Source organism: Octopus sinensis, linkage group LG3, assembly GCF_006345805.1.
Source record: "Octopus sinensis linkage group LG3, ASM634580v1, whole genome shotgun sequence".
Classification (NCBI taxonomy): domain Eukaryota; kingdom Metazoa; phylum Mollusca; class Cephalopoda; order Octopoda; family Octopodidae; genus Octopus; species Octopus sinensis.
Genome location: NC_042999.1, coordinates 74,976,429 through 74,997,391, shown reverse-complemented (window position 1 = coordinate 74,997,391; position 20,963 = coordinate 74,976,429). Strand labels below are relative to the sequence as shown.

General features: G+C 39.1%; 1 protein-coding gene across 1 annotated transcript in view; it reads right to left on the bottom strand.

The window, feature by feature from the left end:
* Positions 1 to 16,579, bottom strand: part of LOC115209483 (MAM and LDL-receptor class A domain-containing protein 2-like) — a 131,710-nt gene extending 115,131 nt beyond the window's left edge. Inside the window, exons 1-5 of the mRNA XM_036501654.1 lie at positions 16,382 to 16,579; positions 8,762 to 8,855; positions 7,083 to 7,212; positions 1,454 to 1,611; positions 402 to 554 (exon numbers count right to left, since the gene is read on the bottom strand). Coding sequence (XP_036357547.1) covers positions 402 to 554; positions 1,454 to 1,611; positions 7,083 to 7,212; positions 8,762 to 8,855; positions 16,382 to 16,579 — 733 coding nt within the window. The remainder of the gene's footprint in view (positions 1 to 401; positions 555 to 1,453; positions 1,612 to 7,082; positions 7,213 to 8,761; positions 8,856 to 16,381) is intronic.
* Between the last annotated feature and the right edge of the window lie 4,384 nt (positions 16,580 to 20,963).

The window sequence follows — 20,963 nt, the reverse complement described above, 5'->3', positions numbered from 1 at the left end:
AAAATACAGATTCTTTTTTTACTCTATGATTGTTTTATCATGGAGGCAAAGTGGCTGATTTCCTTTTGAGTGTTGGACCTCACAGAAGCAATGACTGAGACCTTTGGCATTATGTCATCTTGAGAAGACCCATGAAACTGAGTAAAATTGCAGTCATGGCAAATATGGGTGTCACGCAAATGGTACCCGTGTTGGTGGCACATAAAAGCACCCATTATGCTTTCAGAGTGGTTGGTGTTAGGAAGGGTGTCCAGCTTTAGAAAACCAGGCCAAATCAGATTGGAGTCTGGTGTAGTTTTCCAGCTTACCAGCCCTGGTCAAACAGTCCAACCCATGCCAGCATGAACAACAGACATTAAATGAGGATGATGATGATGATCAAAGAAACTGAGATTAATTACCTTTATAACTTTCAGTCGTGTGATCACTTTTGGGTATTGATTGTCCTGGCAGTCTGGATGTATAGGGATGAACACGTTGCCATTTATAAGCTGCTGTGCCTTCATTAACCATTCCACAAATGTCGTTATCAAATGGGCAAAATGCTTTAGTTACTGGAACATGAAATTGAAAATAATGTAGTTTCAATGAATTTTATGAACAAATACATGAAAGTATCTAATTCATCTAGTAAATGTTATGTTAGTTAACTGAAGGAGGTGCTCAAAGGAATTAACAACTGTATTATACTGGCACTAAAATCCAGCATATACTGATAAGATACTAAATTGACCTTGTTAATCTCATTGGAATTATTAATAGATAAAACAGTAACAATAATTATATAATCTAAACACATAACTAGCAATCAATAAATACAATTTTTCCTTAATTACATGATATATTATTATTTCCATCATTAACATGTATTAACATATCAATAAGGTGATGAATTTGATTTTGGTCTTAAAGCCAATAACCAGATATTTCCCAAAATAGTAATCACTATGGTTTTTCAGTAGTATATATCTAACAAATCCTCTCAGTACTGTGCCATGGTTAAGAGAGACAAGTCTAATACACTACCTGGTTCTTGGGTTCCTTCAGCAGAGCTCATTTTGTCACAAGCATTCATACTCCTTGATTTCTTTCCACCTATATTACTGACCTACTGATTTTCAGGATGAGCATTGGCCATATCAGTCTCACCAGTCTGTATTGGCATGCAAAAACCACAACTGCCTCCCTTCTCATCTGACCATGCTTTATAACAGAAAATAATTATTGGAAATAGGTCTAACTCACAAATGCAAGAATAAACATCATTGAGTATGTTGGCTTACTGTGTTTAATTCAATTACTCAAGTAATAAATGCTAACTGTAATAGAACAGTACCCTGCTTACTACCAAGGAATATCAGCCACACAATTTCTTGTGATTTGCAAAGAATATAAGGATTATTTGATAGATAACACACATTGATATCTTAGTGAAGTAAATATTAGTACTTACAGTCTTCCTGGCACCGAACATAAAGCTTGCTATATGAACAACTCTTAGTTGAACCAAAATTATAATTGCAAGCTGCTAGTGAGTTTTCATCACCTCTGCATGTTAAATCACCGACTGAGATTGGTAAATTTGAACTATCTAATAAATAAGTTGAAAATCTGAAAATTGAATACAAAAAGAATATATTTCAGTTTTACTCTCTCCTTTACTTTTTACTCTTTTACTTGTTTCAGTCATTTGACTGCAGCCATGATGGAGCACCGCCTTTCGTTGAGCAAATTGACCCCAGAACTTATTCTTTGTAAGCCTAGTACTTATTCTATAGGTGTCTTTTGCCAAACCGCTAAGTTACGGTAACATAAAAACACCAACATCGGTTGCCAAGTGATGTTGGGGGACAAACACAGACACGCAAACATACATGCACACACACACATGCATACACACACAGACACACACACACACACACACACACACACACACACACACACACACATATGTACATATATATGATGGGCTTCTTTCCATTTCTGTCTACCAAATCCACTCACATGGCTTTGGCTGGCCCGAGGCTATAGAAGAAGACACTTGCCCAAGGTGCCATGCAGCGGGTCTGAACCCAAAACCATGTGATTCATAAGCAAGCTACTTACCACACAGCCACTCCTACATATTAGTATAATGTTTGGATGCATTTCTTTGTTGCAGTCTACATGATGATGCATTACCAAACATCATAATGCTATTTTCAAATGTGAAAATAGTTATTATTATTGTTGTTTTTGCTTAGTCACAAGTTGTCTTTTATCTTGCAAAGATTCGATCAAAAAATTGCTTTTTGTTTCTGAATTAGTAAGTTAATTCATGTATCAATTTTCTAAATTTCAGAGGAACTTGACTGCTGTGTAATACACCTCCCTCATCACATACACCTATATGTGTATACAAGGTGATCTGGCTAAATTTGATGATTTTTATGTCTCCTTTTATTAGAAACAGCTTGATTTATTGGTGAACAGTCAATGCCATTGAAGAACACAAATATTAAAGTTGGAATTGAGAAAAAGCTAGCTGACATGGAGGACTAGAAGCCATCAAAATATTGGAATAGAGTTATCTGTATCATAATGATTCACACTGGATATCAAAATACCAACATCATGACTGCTTCTCTATGTTCTGTGAACATTGTAAGATGTAACATAGACATCATGAAAACCAAGTTCCCCCAAACTATAATGGTCTTTGGGTGTGTCTCTAGTGAGGGTGACATCATACCACTTTACATCTTTGGACAGGCACTAAGGCTCAATTCAAATGGCTTCATGAAAGTGCTGGAGATGATGGTCAAACCCTGATAGTAAAAGATTGCTGCTGGAAGGTCATATGTGTGGCAGCAGGATTTGGCACCTTGTCATACCTTTTGAAAGTATCAGAAGTTGTTGTCAGAGAATTTCTGCAACTTCACAACACTCAGTGTCTAACCTCCTAATTCTTCCAATTGTGATTCCACAGAATACTATGCATAGAGCAAAGTTGAGAAAAACACAAATGCACTGCCTAAGTCAAGCTGGAGTCCAAGATCAAGGAGGTATTCAAAAACCTTCCCAGGGACATAGTGAGGAATGCATACATCAGGTTTCAAAGCCATCTTGAGGCCACAGTGGATGCTAAGTGTGGATACTTTAAGTAAACTGCTATCTCCCAGCCATAATCTAATCGATATTTTGTTTTAAAATATTTTTATTTTTGGATGTGATATTATGTTTTCTCTTCCTTTTATGCAAATTTCGTCAAATTTTTGCCTGAGCACCCTGTATATTGTGAGTGTTTGTGTGCGTGCATGATTCTCTTAGTGTGCTGTGCATGCATCTGTGAGTAAGTGCACACATCTCTCTTTTACTCTTTACTCTTTTACTTGTTTCAGTCATTTGACTGTAGCTATGCTGGAGCACCACCTTTTTAGTCGAGCAAATCGACCCCAGGACTTATTCTTTGTAAGCCTAGTACTTATTCTATCGGTCTCTATTGCCGAACTGCTAAGTTACGGGGATGTAAACACACCAGCATCGGTTGTCAAGCGATGTTGAGGGACAAACACAGACACAAATATATACACACACATACATACATACATATATATATACATATATACGACAGGCTTCCTTCAGTTTCCATCTGCCTAATCCACTCACATGGCTTTGGTCGGCCCGAGGCTATAGTAGAAGACACTTGCCCAAGGTGCCACACAGTGGGACTGAACCCGGAACCATGTGATTGGTAGGCAAGCTACTTACCACACAGCCACTCCTATGCCTGTGTGTGTACATAAGTATATACATATGCATATCTACATATTTTTATATATTATCCGCATTTAATTTAATATCTCTTTTTCCAAGGTTGTATGGATTGGACATGTGTGTGTGTATAGACTAACACACATGTTCATGCACGCGCGCATGCGTGTGCACACGCACACACACACACACACACACACACAAGTACACACTCAGAGATTGGCTGAAATGTTCATAGACTGATCAAGATAATCTCATGAAATGTCACCAAATGCAGTTTATTTTTTAACATAATGTCCCTTATCATCCAAACACTGCAGTGTTAGAACCCTTTGTGAAGAAGCTTTCATCCTGTTGCCCCAAAAGTCATCAACAGCAGATATGATATCATCATTACTGTGATATTGGTTCCCAGTTGAATGTTTTTTTATGTTGGGAACAAATGAGACCAAATCAGGAGAATAAGGAGAATGATCAACCAGTTCAAAGCCATTGAATGCAAGGACTTGTGTGCTGGAGCATTGTCCTGATGAAATAAGACCCCTTTCGTTAATTTTCTTGGGCATTTGCCCTTGATAGCCTTTTGTAGCTGCTTCAACAAGCTGACATAGTACTCTCCATTGATGACATGTCCCTTTTGAAGACAGTCAATAAACACAATGCCTTTTTTATCCCCCCAAAAAACCTGACCCCATTAACGTTCCTGCAGTTGAAATAATCTTGGCCTTCTTTGGAATAGATGAGGAGTGGTGTTTCCAATGCATAGATTGTCCCTTTGTCTCTGGCTCAAAGTGACAGATCCAACATACATCCTGGCTTAGGAAACATTCAAGGAAATCAGCTGGATTTGTGTCAAACAATGTCAGGTTTTCCTGTGAAGTGCTCAGTCTGGTGCACTTTTGATCAGGTGTCAGAATATGTGACACCTACAAAGCAGAAACCTTCATCATGCTAAAGTCATTATGCAGAATATTCTCAACTCTCTCACAGGATATGTTAATAGCATTAGCCATTTGATTTATAGTCAGTTACCTATCATCCATCAGCATATGGTGAACACAATCAATTTTTTTTATCAGTGGTGGCAGCTGCAGGACATTTAGACTTCAGGTGATATTTCTCCTCTTAAATCCAGCTACCCATTTATGCACTATTGATAAAGCTGGAGCATCATCCCCTAATGTACCAACCATGTCAGCATGAATGCTTTTTAAGGGCTAAACCCTTTTTTTTTTGCTGGTACTTGATAACACCACAATGCCAAATTTTATTCATTTTCAAGAGAAGTTGCTGCTAGCTATTTTTGAAGTTTTCTTTGAACAGTCAGGTGTCAGTTTATTTGGAAAGAAACAATGCAGTTATTAATAAGGATGTTGAAATTGCAAGATTTCATAGCTCTAGCATTACTCCTTCTTAGTCGGACTATGAACTTTTCCTGCATGTGTGTGTGTGTTTATATATATATACACATAGCTGATTGGAATTTTCCTTTCATAGGTTTTATTTCCTCATAACATTTCTAAACTTCCTACTTTTATAGTTTTTCATTTTTAAATCTATTCCGTAATCTCCTTTTGCCTGTATTTTCCCAAATTGCTACTTCTCTTCATGTCTCTATATAGCCCTCTCCCTTTCATTCTTTTTTCTCACTTTCTTTTCTTCTCCCTCAATCCCATATCTGTGAGCAGAGATCATTTTAAGTTGCAATATTTTTGACTTCCATGTAATTGCTCAAGTTTACCAAGGATTTAACTCTGAAAATCTTTGCATTTCCCTTATACATTTCTCACCTCTGGATATTTTCCTCAGATTTTCATTCTAGTTGAAAGCCTAGCAACATGTTAATATTTCATCTTCAGGTCAAAAGAACCTTGGCTATATTTTCCAGTCAACCATGTATAATGGTTGTTTAATCATACCTTCTGTTTAGAGGATATATGATTTCACATGAAACCACCCAGTGAGCTGTTCTGAATTGCTAAACAGTGGATCAGATAGATTAGAAATGTTGCTGGTGAGAAATATGTGCAAATGGATAATGCTATGGTTGCATTTAGTGATTCAGAGAAGAAAGATGTATGGGAATAGCACTATGAAACCTTGCCAAATATGGAGAATGCATGGGAAAATGAGTCTTTGAAATAGAACCAACTGAGGGACCAACCATCAGAGCTAACAGTAATATGATACATAAAGCAATTAAAAATATAGAGACTAGATAAGTTTCTGGACCATCAGGAATCACTGCTGAGATGCTTAAAATATCTGGCAGAGTAGGATTTGGCCTAACCACTCCTATAGTTAATCAGGTTTCCCAGGAAGGTGTCATTCCCAAAGACTAGCATAATAGCATCATAGCTGCTGCAAGGGTAAAGATGTTGCCTTTGATAGAAACAACTACAGAAGTATCAAACTGCCAGACTAGGTCATGAAAGTTACAGAAAGAGGTATAGCTCAATTGATTAGGAATAAAATTAAACTAGATGAGGTACGGTTTGATTTTGTGTCTGGGAAGAGTACCATAGATGCCATCTTCCTAGTGAGGTAGTCACAGGAGAAGTGGCCAAAAGTAAACCATTGTACTTGACTTTCATTGACCTGGGGAAAGCTTTTGTCATGGTGATCTCTAAGGAAATTATGAGTAGATGAGTGGCTTGTTAGAGTTGCAGAAATCATGCTTGGTGGTGCTATTAGTGGGATGAGAGTTGGCTATGAGTACACTAAAAAATATAGTGTATTAAAGGGTGCAGGTAGTTTCACTTCTTGAACAGAAGAGGGTGTAGAACAGGGTTGGTGTAGGGCTGGGAAGGCGAGAGCGTTATGTACTCTTACAATGTGTCAAAGGATTTGGCATGAAGAATTTAAAATTTGGCAGATAACAGATTTATGCTGTGATATACTTGATTATAAAGCCATAGATATTTTTGTGTAGAAGTTGAATATAACTTTCAACTCATTTATCCCTATAAGAAGAAGAGGGTGGTGGCCAAAGGAATTTAGAGAGAAAATTGTTAAAGAAGGCACACAATGTATGCTGAGGGAAGGGGCATTCATAATAGGACTGGGAGAAGTAGCACTTAATTTAGGGCAGGAAAAAGAGAGAGCTCATTGATGGAGATGGGATAGTGGGAGTTCATTGTAGGACAAGGAGAAGAAGACACACATTGTAGGGGTGGGTGAAAAGGTATATGATGTATGACTGGTCTAGCACACTGAATATCATGATATTAACCCTGAAGGGACTGCTTAATTACAGTTATTATCTTTCAATACTAGATAAATGTATCTATCATCATATTCTATATGTAAAGAAATATTGTATTACTTACTTTTGACCAAAACTCCGACACAACACTCGTGATTGAATTGTAAAACCTTTTGACGCACAAATAGCTGTCCATTTACCACGAAAATAAATTTTAGCTAAGCCACTGAAATCCAAGGCAATATCTCCATCATCTTTGAAAGAAGAAAAGAATAAGTCATATGTGTGCATGCGTGCACGCGCATGTGTGTGGGTGGGTGTGTGTGTGAATATCATACGTATATATGTGTGTGTATATATTGTTATATTTCTGGACTGTCATTTTTATTCTTTCTTTTGCCAAATAAACACACCTACGATATATTCATTCTTCACTCATTTGTTATAGTTTTTATTTTATCTTATGTCTATTGTCTGAAAGTCTTTTGTCACATAGCTGTGGTCTCTTCACCAACTCTTCTGTCTTGTGTGTCTCTTCCTGTTCTGTTTAGTCCATTCTTTCTATGATGGACTAAACAGAACAAGTGGAGGCACACGGGATGGAAAATATTCGAATTGTGAGTCTAAAGAAGTAACTTTCTAGATTGGTTGTTTGCAATAATACATGGATTGAATAAATTAAAAAACGATAAAAGGGGCTTGTTCCCCTGACAGTACTATATAAAGGAATAGAAACACCAGTAGGACTTTCCGACATTTATTTGTGGTACCTCCTATCTATAGGTATTATCAAACGCAGATTTTACCTGATTTGCAAGATGTAGCTTTGTCTAATTTTCACCGAGGAAAGAAAAGATAAGTTAACATTTGTTTATTTTCGTCCTTATTTTTAATACATTATTATTTCATCGTTGTTTCATTATTATTTCATTTTTATTTCGTATTTGTTTATTCGCAATTCTTTATTCGTTATTCGGAACCTTTAATCGTAATTTTTACACGTATTTTTTTCTCTTTAAATTTTTTTCCTTAAATGTTTATTCCTTGAGTTTATATTCCTTAAATTTTTACTCCTTAAATTTTTACTCCTTAAATTTTTATTCCTTAAATTTTTACTCCTTAAATTTTTACTCCTTAAATTTTTGATATTCAGTTATTTTTATTTATTATTTGTATTTCTATTCATTTGCACATGTTAAGTAAGATTATATTGAAGATATAGAGTATCATGGAAGTATATAAGAGTTAGGGATAGTGAAATATGTTGAGGAATCCAGACCTGAAGATTGGGAGTATGTCGACCTGAGTAAGTATTGAAACTAGATACCTTGTATCTAATCAATACCGACGTACTTTCATGAAACACGTGTAGTCTTATAAACGGAAAATACAGGATTCAGAATAGATATAGTTAGTATAAGATTTAATTTTTAACATTTTATGGAGTGGTCGGGTATAAAATCTTTCAGTGTTGATTGAGTTGAAGGTGGTTCTGTCTCAAAAATTACTTTTATATATACGAATTAAACATTGTGAGATGTTCATTTTAATACATCTAATTTGAATATCTTTTTCCTGTGTACTCGGAAGTATTATTCCTTAATAATTATATATGTGTGTGTGCGCGCGCGTGTGTGTGTGCGCGCGCGTGTGTGTGTGTGTATATGTAAGTATTATATATGTATGTATATATTTTTGTATAAATGAACAAACAATGCTAATGCTCACTAAATAAGAAATATGTAATCTTGCATGAGTCATTATTGAATACAAAAGTATTGTACGTATAATATCTATACTTACATTGAGCATGTCCAGATATAGTTAAAGCTGCAAATATTAATAATATTAGATAGGTATGACAGGACTGACAAGGATATATCTTTATCTTCATCATCTGTAAAGAAACAAATAATAATTTTTGACATATCATTGATAAAACACTTACTTTGCAGGTTAGTTGTAAATGTGTTAGTACTCTTCAAAGTAAGGGTATCTCAGATGAGGTTCAAGATATGATGATGATGATGAGAAAGGTGCTGCTGCTGCTACTTCTGATGGGATGGATGCAGTTGTTGATGGCAATCGTAATGTGTGCAAGTAAAGGGATTTTCCACTTAGCTGAAGAGTTTCAATAACAATGAAATGTGAATGGAGTTGCCTTCCATTTTTGCCTGAGTAAAAATAATATTGGTCATCAACTATTATTTTTGGCATTTCTAGCGAAACAGGCCATTTGATGGTGTATATATGGTATATTCCTTCAAATACATAACTATTAAAAAATTGTGCTTATACTATGTGTGTATGTATGTATATACATCAGGCACTTAACATTTAACCTAGTACAACCTGTCATAGTTGGATCGTAGGTGACTAAATCAGTAACACTACCATATCTGCTTGGTAAGGAAAGTGGCTTTTTGTTGGCCTTTTGGGTGGAAGAGGTATCTTGCAGGATGAAAACAAAACCTGTCAAAGGGCATATGAACTCAGTAGATTCAACGGCCTCCCAACAGCTGGTGAGAGACTCCTAGTCTTAGCTTATGCATCTCTGTAAAAGAAGGAAATACCTTCCATTGTAGGAAACTTTCTGGTCACTGTAACTTAAGGTTGAGAGGAAATCAATATGATGGAACAGCATGGAAGGCAGTTGTACATAGGAAGCTATCATGGAATATGCTATAGGATATGAAACCAACAGGCTGAGAGTCATTTTGAGAGGTAAGTATATACTTTTATCCTCAATTCTGCTTAATATAATCGGTGTTAGGTTTTAAATTCTTTGGAGCTATTCTGCCAGGATGTGAGTCATCTCGTGTAGAGTATTCCTGGTGGCATAATCGTGTCTTGGATATTGTCTCCATGATGCACTAAAACAATAATACAGCTGTATCACTGAAATGAGGACAAGCCCAAAATTTCATCCTGTTCCTTCCCATAAAGGGACAGAGAATGGAGCACAAAATTATTCTCCTCTAATGAATACTACAGTAACCATCATATTTTGAGTCTGAACCTGGTGAGAATTGCTAAGAATAAATATGTCCAAGAACTCAATTCACACAGTACACAGTGATTTATTTTTACCAGTTGGCAGATATAAACACCAATCAGCAAATAATTTGTTCACTGAAAGTATAAACAAAGCCAGTGGCTTAGTTCATGCTCAAAGTTCTGGCTACTTATGACTGACAAGAAAAAACATGTTGAAACATGGTGTCCCAGAATGCCGTACACCAATGATCCGAATGTGTTAAACACACTGCCATTGTAAAAGGGAGAGAGAACAGCAAGCAAAAAAATAGATTTACAACTCTTCTTTGCAGAATATCAGGCATCCTTTCCATTTTCTTTCTGTTTCTTTGCTCTCTCCTTCTGCCTTTCTTTATCTTGTTTTCTATACACCTCTCTTTTTACAATATTTTACAATATCTTCATACCTTTTTTTTTCCTTTATTTTCCACCCTTATTTTGTCACATACTTCGTATTTTCCTTTCACATTGTACTTCTCTTTGCCTAGCAAAAATACTTACTTTTATGGCTTCATGTTTTCTTTTTTCTCTCTCCTTTTATACCTTCTACAATACTTTCTTCTTACTCTTTCTCTTTCCAATTTCTCAAAACCAGTATTTATTCTGAATAGTACTCCTCCCCTCCTATTTGTAATTCAGTAAAAGATCCAGAGAATTTGATAGATCCTCCAGAGAATGATAAGGATCTGAGAATCCACAAAGAGAAATAACTGTGACAAAGTGGTAAAAACTCAGATGTAATGCATATATTGTGGAAAGAAAGTAGCGGGGTGGGACAAAATTATTTGTTTTTGAGAATAGATTGGACAGCAAGGAGTGGACAAGTTAAAGAATAAGTAGCAGTCAAGAAGAGGAGAATTACAGTAAAACAACCAAAGAGACAAGCTTTAATACCAGGTAATAGTTGCTTTGAGATAAGCTCTTCTTTCCATGAGACTTTCCATGCAAACCAATAGAGTCATGGATGGCCATTGGCTTACAAAAAGTTCATCCCTGCTGTGCAGGTCCTCTTTTTAAGACTGAAGACTATTATCAACAGTCTCCTAGCCTAACAAATCAATTTAGTCACCAATCATTGAATAATATCACAAGTAGTACTAATAATACCTGCATATATATAAACATACTACAATAGTACTTAAATGTGTGTGTGTGTGTGTGTGCCTATGTTTGTATGTGTAGGCATACATGCACATGTGTACACAAACATACACGCTCACACAGACATATTTATGCATATATATATAAGTATGTATGTATGTATGTATGTATGTATGTATGTATGTATGTATGTATGTATGTATGTATGTATTGATGTAATATTGTTTCATCTTCTATCTCCAAAAATATTCTATTCTGATACCATGTCTGCATTATGTATTATATATAGATAGCTATATATTGATAGTTATATATAGATAGTTGTATATAGATGTGTTATATATAGCGAGCCCTGCATTTGGTTCAAAATTTTAGGAATGTCGAGGAGTGTGGAACCACCTCTTAGCCACTATTGTTTCCAGCTCTTCTCTGACCTGGAGTACAAGCACCTGTCAGTATGTCAGCAATTGGTTAATATGCTTGCTAGCACTGTGGAGTGCAGAGAGCAATAGGAAAAAGACATCTTGGACACCTACACATTTGCAGTCCTCTTGACCTGGCCGTACTGCAGGATTGAAGATGGTCACAGATAGAAGGGTGAGGCTGATGGTGCACAACACTTCTTCATTGTAATCAGTCACTACACAAATCAGCAGAAATCATGCATAATTCACCCCTGTAGAATGACTAAATGGTCCTCGTTGCTTCGATGGACAAACATGTACATAGATAGCCCACAACACATACACACACACATACTCACATACATATAACAGCTAGATAGACAGACAGATACACGTTTGTTTAATATACAATTAAAGAGTGTATGTGTTCTTTGTGCCTAATTTTAGATGTTCCACTTGTTGCTTGACAGTTTTTGTGAGTTTTTCTCTCTCATAGTAATGCTTTCTTATAGCTTACTTCTTTCTTTAAACAATAAAAACTTAACCTATTCTCATTTTAAAAGAATGCAATGTGTTTGTCAGTATATTTGTGACTTCAGGGAGAAATATATGAATATTATATAAACAGTTAGTAAACTGGCAAACATTTATATAAATGTTTCGGGGAAATGCAAAAAGTGCAGTGGGGAAATAAACCATTAGGCAACAAATCCAATTAAAAGTTAGTTCTTGTAGGTAACAGTGTGAATTCATTTTGAAAAATGTCTGAATTACAATTAAATTTAACATCTGATGGAATATCAACAGAAATAAAGAAATTTCAAATGAAATGAGAAATGGACTCCATACTGATCTGAAATGAAATCTATGATTAAATTAATCTTCAAAAATAATAACTGTGATACTATTTAAACAGAAAAATATTTAGTGACACTGAACTGAAAAACAAAATGATTGATATAAAAATAGTACAAACTCAGAATAATAATACTTTCTGGCACCAGAAAAGACACTACAGGCACACAAGTCTTATCCATAATTCCAAAAACTGAAAATCTTTGAAAATGTTTTAATTAGAGATCAAAAAAAAATAATACACTGGTAATTGTATGGTCTATCTTTATCACATTTCATTTAACAGTTTACTATTAAAAAAATTAACTATATTACTTGAAGATTTTTTAATCTCACTGAAAGTGAATATTCATCACACAAATTAGCAATGCTGTACAATACATTTACTAGGCTGGGTTTACATACTTTTGCAAGGCATTTGGTACATAGGTGTCTTGTTTAATGTATAAAATAACATTATCTTAAGCTAACTAGTGGTAGTTTTCTTGCAACTATAGTAATTTGGTAAAAATGTCTCCGTTTTCTACTAGAATAGGCCTGTCAATACATTGTGATGGTATCTTCAAAACCTAAGATCAACCTATGATCAAGACGTGCTAATCAGAATTTTTTTTTAAAGTTGAGGTACCAACTTAGCTATTTCTGGAAACTAAGACTTAGGATATGAATAGACTGTACTACCATTCCCCAAATCTGAAAAATTCCAAATTCCTAAACATGCTTAGCAAGGTTTCGTATAAGAGATTGTGTACTTCTATTAACTTAGTCAAAACTGGCTACTACAGTATAACAGAGAAACCAAACACAACACCAAACTGATGAAAGAAAACAAGAGTCACTGTGTTAATTGTTGGAATGCATGGCAACACGACACTTCTAGTAAGACAGTAAAGAAAAGAGAAAGAAAATTCACAAAAGAGCTATTCAGCACTATCAACACTGCCAACACTCAAATCAACCAAAAAGCTAAAACAAAACTAGCAAAAAAATAGGCATCTGAGGGGCAATACCTTTTTTCACAAATTAGTGTGGATTACAATGCATTGCTTAACCGTGCTTTTTATTTGAACTGGATTTTTCTTTTTTTTTTTTTTTAAGTATCAACATTATTGGTATTTATACTCTGGTGAAATTAAGAAAATTAACTCCTAAATATGCAAAACCCTCGAATCTATCACTGTACACACACACAGACCTCCCCCCCCCCCACACACACACACACATTTATGTATGTATAGTCTCTTCTATGCAGTTGGTGTTTATGAATGCCTTCCATAACAGGGATTTTCTAAGTTTATTTCAGGACAGACTTTTCTGCAGATGGCATTGTAAATTGTTTTAGCAACAACATCATGCTACATAGGAAGGTAGTACCTTGATGACATTTTAGGATGTAATGTCTTTAGGACATAATATTTTCCACAGAAACATGGCAGCCTACACATGTGTTGCATCTTGGGATTACAAGAACGTCACTGTCTCTCTTGTTCACTAGGTACTTTGTGGCAATCTCCTGTTCCTGGATTGCAAATGCATAGCCTTCAAAGTGTGGTGTGATGTAGTGGTCTTGTGTCCAAGAAAGGCTGCATTTCATGTCAATTCTGCTGTCTTCTTCAAGCTTCCAGGCAACATGCCCATGCTTAGTCTTTTTTTATTTTTGCATGCTGACTGCTTTCCATTCAGGTCTTCTCTGAGGTAAGAGAGCCTAACTGATTTGGAGCTGTATAGGAGATCATCGGGAAGAGAATGCTTCTTGAGGAGCTTACTGCCAACTCATACAATGTTGCTCACTTCACTTTTCAGCACTGCATTTATATATTTATTTTTGCTGCTGTTGTTTAGCAGGTGCTGCCTGAGTGATACCATACAGCATTCGAAGGCCATCTGCATTTATTTCAGGCCTCTACCACCTTCATTTCTTCTTAGGTAGAGCCTGTCAACATCACTCTTTCTATGGAAGTTCCCAGTTGTTGTCACAATTTTGCGGGTTTTGATATCTATGGAGTGGATTTCCTGTACAAACCAATCAAATATCCCAAATGTTGGGATCATCACTGGTATTGGAAATGCATTATGGGACATTGTTTTGTTGTTTGTAAGAGGAGAGTTCCGACTGCTAAGTTTGGTGTAATATTCTTGGGTCATTCTATCTTTATTCACAGTGGCTTCATATGATACATTTTTGTATATGCCTAGGTACTTGTAACATTCTTTGTGTGGAATGGGGGAGATAAAAAGACCATTGATGCACAGGTTTTGGGTTTGGAGCACTGACTTTTCTCGTTTTATAACCAAATATGAACATTTCTTTTGGCTAAATTCTATGCCTATATCTGCTGAAAATGTTATTAATTCCAGTTGTTTTTTGGCATAAATCTTCATGTCGTCTACAAAGAAATTATGAGTTACATTGATATTTCTAGCAGTTGAAAATCCTAGCATGTAACCATTTGTTTTCCACAGTAGAAACGATAATGGATTAGTGCTTATAGTTGAAATAATGGTTTCAAAGTTTCGCACAAGTCTAGCAGTTCTAGCAGTAAGTCGATTACATCAGTCCCAGTTACTTACAAGTAACTGGTATTTCACCATCCACAGAAGGATGAAAAGCAAAGTCGACCTTGGTGACATTTAATTTCAGAATGTAAAGACGAATGAAATACTACTAAGGATTTTATTCAGTGCAGTAACAGTTCTTCTTACTCGCCAACTTAGAAAAAACTTATAATTATAATTATCATTTCAAGGTGGTAAGCAAGCAGAATCGTTAGCACACCGGGCGAAATGTTTTGTGGTATTTAGTCCATCCTTACGTTCTGAGTTCACATTCCGGTGAGGTTGGTTTTGCCTTTTATCCTTATGGGTAGATAAAAAAAATATATACCTATTGAAGCCTAAGCTCATTGTTATCCACTTACTGGCCCAGAGGTCAAAATTTGAAACCATTATTTCAACTATTGGCACGAGGTTTAACCCAGAAATTTTGAGGTTAATTACATAGACTCCAGTATTAAACTGGTACTTTATTTTATTAACTCCGAAAGGATGAAAGACAAAGTTGATCTCGGCAGTATTTGAACTCAGTGTAAAGAGCAAGAAGAAATGCTACAAAGTATTTTTTTTCAATGCAGTAATGAGGCAGCCAGCTTGCTACTTATAATAATTCTTTCTAATTTTGCAAGAAGACCGGCAATCTTAGGAGGAAATGGAGGAGGAAGTCGCTTAAATCAATTTCAGTACTTAACTTGTACGTTATTATATGGACCGAGAAAGGATGACAGTGTAGTGATGCTACTGTGTAGGGTTCAGCGCGCATGCGCAGAATGGGACTACTTCCGGGTGGCCACCAGAAGTCTTCCCCATGCGCATGTGCGGGAAACGATCCCTTAGGCCCGCTAAACTCAAATCATTCTCTCTGGGCTGACGGCCAATGCGAACAGACGTGCATTTCGTGGACTCTGATTACCTCACCGACTTAGCCGCGAACGACATCGAACAACTTCAACAAACGAACAAGAAGAAGCTGTACATCAGAGGCTGTCGTTCTCCCATCAGATACACATACGCCATCGCAATTAATAAACAAACTGCTGTCTCACCTATAACCGGACTTCGTCTGTTATGTCTTACTAAATTGTATGTGACTGGATCGGATCGACACCCTTTCAGTGAATTGATACAGATCCTGTTACAATTGGTGACCCCAAGTTGAAAAAAAAAAGAACAGAAGACGCAGCGAACAGGTTTTGCCAGATAGAGCACTGAACATTCATTTTTCATTTTTTCTTTTCCTTTCAGAACGGCGTGGTGGGTACAAACAAAAAGCTTATCCATCGCACTCAGTACACTATAAAAAAAAAAAAGAAAACACACACACATTTTTTTTTTCTTTTCTGTACCTTGTTTTCCTTTGTGCACACACACACTTATTTTTTACTACCCACGAGGTACACACACCAGTACACAAAACACCATTTTGATTTGCTTTGTCGGTTCCACGTGTTCTCTCTCCATTTCTCGATCATACCTTCTGCCCCTTTCTGACAGACGATCCTTCCGACAAAAGCATGGCTTCAGGTTTGCCTTCATTCACGGGGGATGCGGGGCTGTGGCTTGCCCAGGTGGAATCCCATTTTGCCGCGCATACCATTCCTCCACAACAGCAGTTACATCTGCTGTATTCAAGTTTGCCCTCCCGGCTCGCCACATCGGTCAGGGATCTCATTATGAGTCCCCACCCTGACGCCACATATGCTTCAGTAAAGGCAGAAATCCTCCGCCGCAACACGCGGTCGGAGGAAAGTCAGTTCAATGAACTGATGGCCGACGAGCAGTTGGGGGACAGAACTCCATCCCAGTTCCTGCGCCATCTAAGGGAGCTCAGCGGCAACGCAGCGGACGCGCCGCTCTTACGAAAAATATTTTTTTCCAGGCTGCCTGCCCACGTGCAGACGGTGTTGGCCACGGCACCGGAGTCTGTGTCTGTGGACCAGATCGCCACGATGGCCGACAAAGTGTTAGAGTTTTCGCGACCATCTCCCTCGCGGGCCCTGTACGCATGTACAGAGCCACCTCCGACGAACGATAAACTAGCCGAGAAGATCGATGCGCTTACGCAGAGAATCGATGATCTGTGCCGTGCGATCGGGCGCCAACCTCGCAGTCGTAGTCGCAGTAGCTCTATTTCCCGTAGTCGGAGTGACTCTGTTTCTCGTTCCGGCTGGTGCTGGTACCATTCAAAGTATGCCGAAAAGACAGATCGGTGTACCCAGCCGTGCACTTTCAAGCCCTCGGAAAACTAAATCCGGAGGAGGTGAGCACGTCACCTTCTTCCATTTCGTTTCCCAAAAATCGTGCATTCTTTGTAAAAGATCTGGTGTCGAAGAAATTTTTCATGGTGGACACCGGCTCTTGTTGCAGCATCTGACCCCTTCGTCTGGCTGCAGACAAGCCCAAGCGCTCTTCAATTGTCTTGCATGCTATTGACTCGTCTCCCATAACCACTTACGGTCAGATTTCGCTGCGCCTCGACATCAACCTTCGTCGAGATTTTCAATGGGTTTTCGTCATCGCTGACATTCCGCATCCTATTCTCGGCGCTGATTTCCTGGATAGGTTTAATCTATTGGTGGATGTCAGGCGTCGGAGGCTTCTTGATAGCACGACGTCGCTCTCTACACCGACTGGGAGTTCCACCAATGCGGTCCTTAGCCCGACATTCTTTGTTTCCACCTCTGGAGACCCTTTTCACTCTCTTTTGGTTTCATTTCCGGAGCTAGTGGACATTGCCTTTAAACCGGAAAAGCCTACCCACTCGACCCTCCATTTTATCACCACCACTGGGCCGCCTGTATTTTCGCGCCCACGGCGCCTTGCACCTGACCGACTAAAAACGGCTAGGGCCGAGTTTGAGCACATGCTTCAACTTGGCCTTATACGCCCCTCCACCAGCCCATGGGCATCTTCCCTTCATTTGGTGCGAAAGGGCGAGTCTGATTTTCGCCCGGTTGGAGACTATCGACGCCTCAATGCCGTAACAATAGCCGACAGATATCCGATTAGAAATCTCCATGGTTGTACCATTTTTTCGAAGGTCGACCTTATATGCACGTACCACCAAATACCGGTCAACCCAGCCGACGTTCCGAAAACGGCGATCACTACCCCCTTTGGGTGTTTTGAGTTTCTGTATATGAGTTTCGGTTTGCGGAATGCTACTAGCACTTTCCAGCGTTTCATTGATGAGGTTGTCCACGGTCTTGATTTTGTGTTTGCCTATGTCGATGATATACTCATTGCGAGCGACACACGTGAAAATCATCTCCAGCACCTTTCTCAGCTTTTTCAGCGTCTTCGCGCTTATAGTATACGTATAAATCCCGACAAGTGTGTTTTCGGACGCTCTTCCCTAGATTTTCTGGGCCATCATATTGATTCGAGTGGAATCAGCCCTCTCTCGTCAAAAGTCGATGCCATTCAACGCATCGCACCCCCCACTTCCTTGCGCCAGCTCAGGCATTATCTAGGGATGATCAATTTCTACAGACGTTTTATTCCCGGTTGTGCAGATAAGCTATTACCTCTCACCAGGCTATTAAAGAATACTCCTAGAAAGGACAGTCAAGTCACCCTCTCTGTTGAGGCAGTGACAGCCTTTGAGTCCATTAAGAAGGAGCTGGCTTCTGTTTCTTTGCTTGCACATCCAGTTCCTGGTGCTTCTCTCTCTTTGACTGTAGACGCATCGGACACTGCGATTGGCGCTGTGTTACAACACACAGTGGATGATCATATTCGACCTCTGGCTTTCTTTTCCCGTCAACTGCAACCAGCTGAACGACGATACAGTACCTTTGATCGTGAGCTCCTAGCGATCTATCTATCGGTTCGTCATTTCCACCATCAGCTTGAAGGGCGAGATTTTGTGATCTATACGGATCACAAGCCCCTTACGTTTGCCCTGTGTTCAAAAACGGGCAAACACTCACCTCGTGTTTTCCAGCACCTGGATTTTATCTCTCAATTCACTAGTAACATTCGACACATACCTGGAAAAGAGAACGTTCCTGCTGACGCTCTCTCTCGCCTTCCAGTTTGCGCCCTTTCGTCTCCTGCTGCTATCGACTTAGCTGCCATCTCGCAGGAGTAGCCACCTTTGGCGTCGTTAGACCTAACTTCTCCCAAGTTCTCCTGTTGCCAGTTTTCCTACCTTCCGCTTCCGTCAGCCGAAGGCACCATTCTTTGTGATACTTCCACTGGTTCTCCCAGGCCACTCGTGCCTGAGAACCATCAACGCTCAGTGTTTGAAGCACTGCACTCCTTATCACATCCTGGAATCGCTGCCACCCTTAAACTAATCACTGCTCGGTTTTTCTGACCGAATATGCGTCGCACTATTACTTCTTGGACACGCACCTGCTCCAAGTGTCAACGGTCAAAAATTCAACGGCACGTTCGTGCCCCGCTTGGACAATTTCCCCCCACGGAGGCCCGTTTCTGCCATGTCCACATCGATCTGGTTGGACCATGGCCTGTGAGTCGCGGGTTCTCTTATCTGTTAACTTGTGTCGATCGCTTTTCCCGCTGGCCAGAAGCCATTCCGATAGCAGACATTTCTGCTGAGACTGTTGCGCGAGCTTTCGTTTCAAACTGGATTTCTCGTTTCGGAGTCCCGTCCCGATTGACAACTGATCGTGGACGTCAGTTTGAAGCCTCGCTATTTCGCGAATTGTCGCGAATTTTAGGTGTACACCATATCCACACTACAAGCTACCATCCAGCGTCTAATAGATTAGTTGAGCGGTTCCATAAACAGCTCAAGGCCGCTCTTCGTGCCTCTTCAGACCCACAGTCCTGGATTGAATTTCTGCCCATTGTGCTTCTCGGCTGTCGGACTGCTGTCAAGGCAGACCTGGGGTTTTCTGCTGCAGAGCTGCTGTATGGTACCACACTGGCATTGCCTGGTACGATGTTGGTGCCAGACACTTCCCAGCCCCATGATCCGGCGACCTATGTCACCAGACTGCGTGCATATTTTTCGAACCTTCCACCCATGGTTCCCAAGAAGCAATCTCCACCATTCCACCGGATATGGACACTTGGTCGCATGTTTTTGTTCGGGACGACTCTGTCAAGGGCCCACTTGTTTCTCCCTATAAAGGACCTTTCTGTGTGCTTTCTCGCACACCAAAGGTGTTCCCTATTGAGATAAATGGTCGTTCGGAGACCGTTTCCGTGGACCGATTAAAAAAAGCGTATTTTGAGACGTCTTCATCTTTTGATGACAACCTTGACACACCCACCTATGCACCTTTAACAACACCTTCACCTGCACAAACACCTTCACCTGCACAGACGCCTTTGCCTTCACCGGCTCCTACAACACCACCCTCGCCGTCAACGGGTGCCCCGAGCACACCGTATGTTACACGATCGGGCAGAACAGTGCATTGGCCCAAGAAACTTTCAAAGACAATCTATATTTAACTTTCTTTCAAATTTTTCTTGTTTTGTATGATATTATGTACCAAGTCATCTGGGGGATCGGCAAGCCATCTGTTTTTCTGCAGCACCACCACAAATTTTCTTGTTGTCGTACTTTCGCACTCGAGGGGGAGCCTTGTAGTGATGCTACTGTGTAGGGTTCAGCGCGCATGCGCAGAATGGGACTACTTCCGGGTGGCCACCGGAAGTCTTCCCCATGCGCATGTGCGGGAAACGATCCCTTAGGCCCGCTAAACTCAAATCATTCTCTCTGGGCTGACGGCCAACGCGAACAGACGTGCATTTCGAGGACTCTGATAACCTCACCGACTTAGCCGCGAACGACATCGAACAACTTCAACAAACGAACAAGAAGAAGCTGTACATCAGAGGCTGTCGTTCTCCCATCAGATACACGTACGCCATCGCAATTAATAAACAAACTGCTGTCTCACCTATAACCGGACTTCGTCTGTTATGTCTTACTAAATTGTATGTGGCTGGATCGGATCGACACCCTTTCAGTGAATTGACACAGATCCTGTTACAACAGTAAAGTTGAGCTTGGTAGATTTCGAAGTCAGAACGTAGGGATGAAATGCACCTAAGCATTTTGTTTGACCCACTAA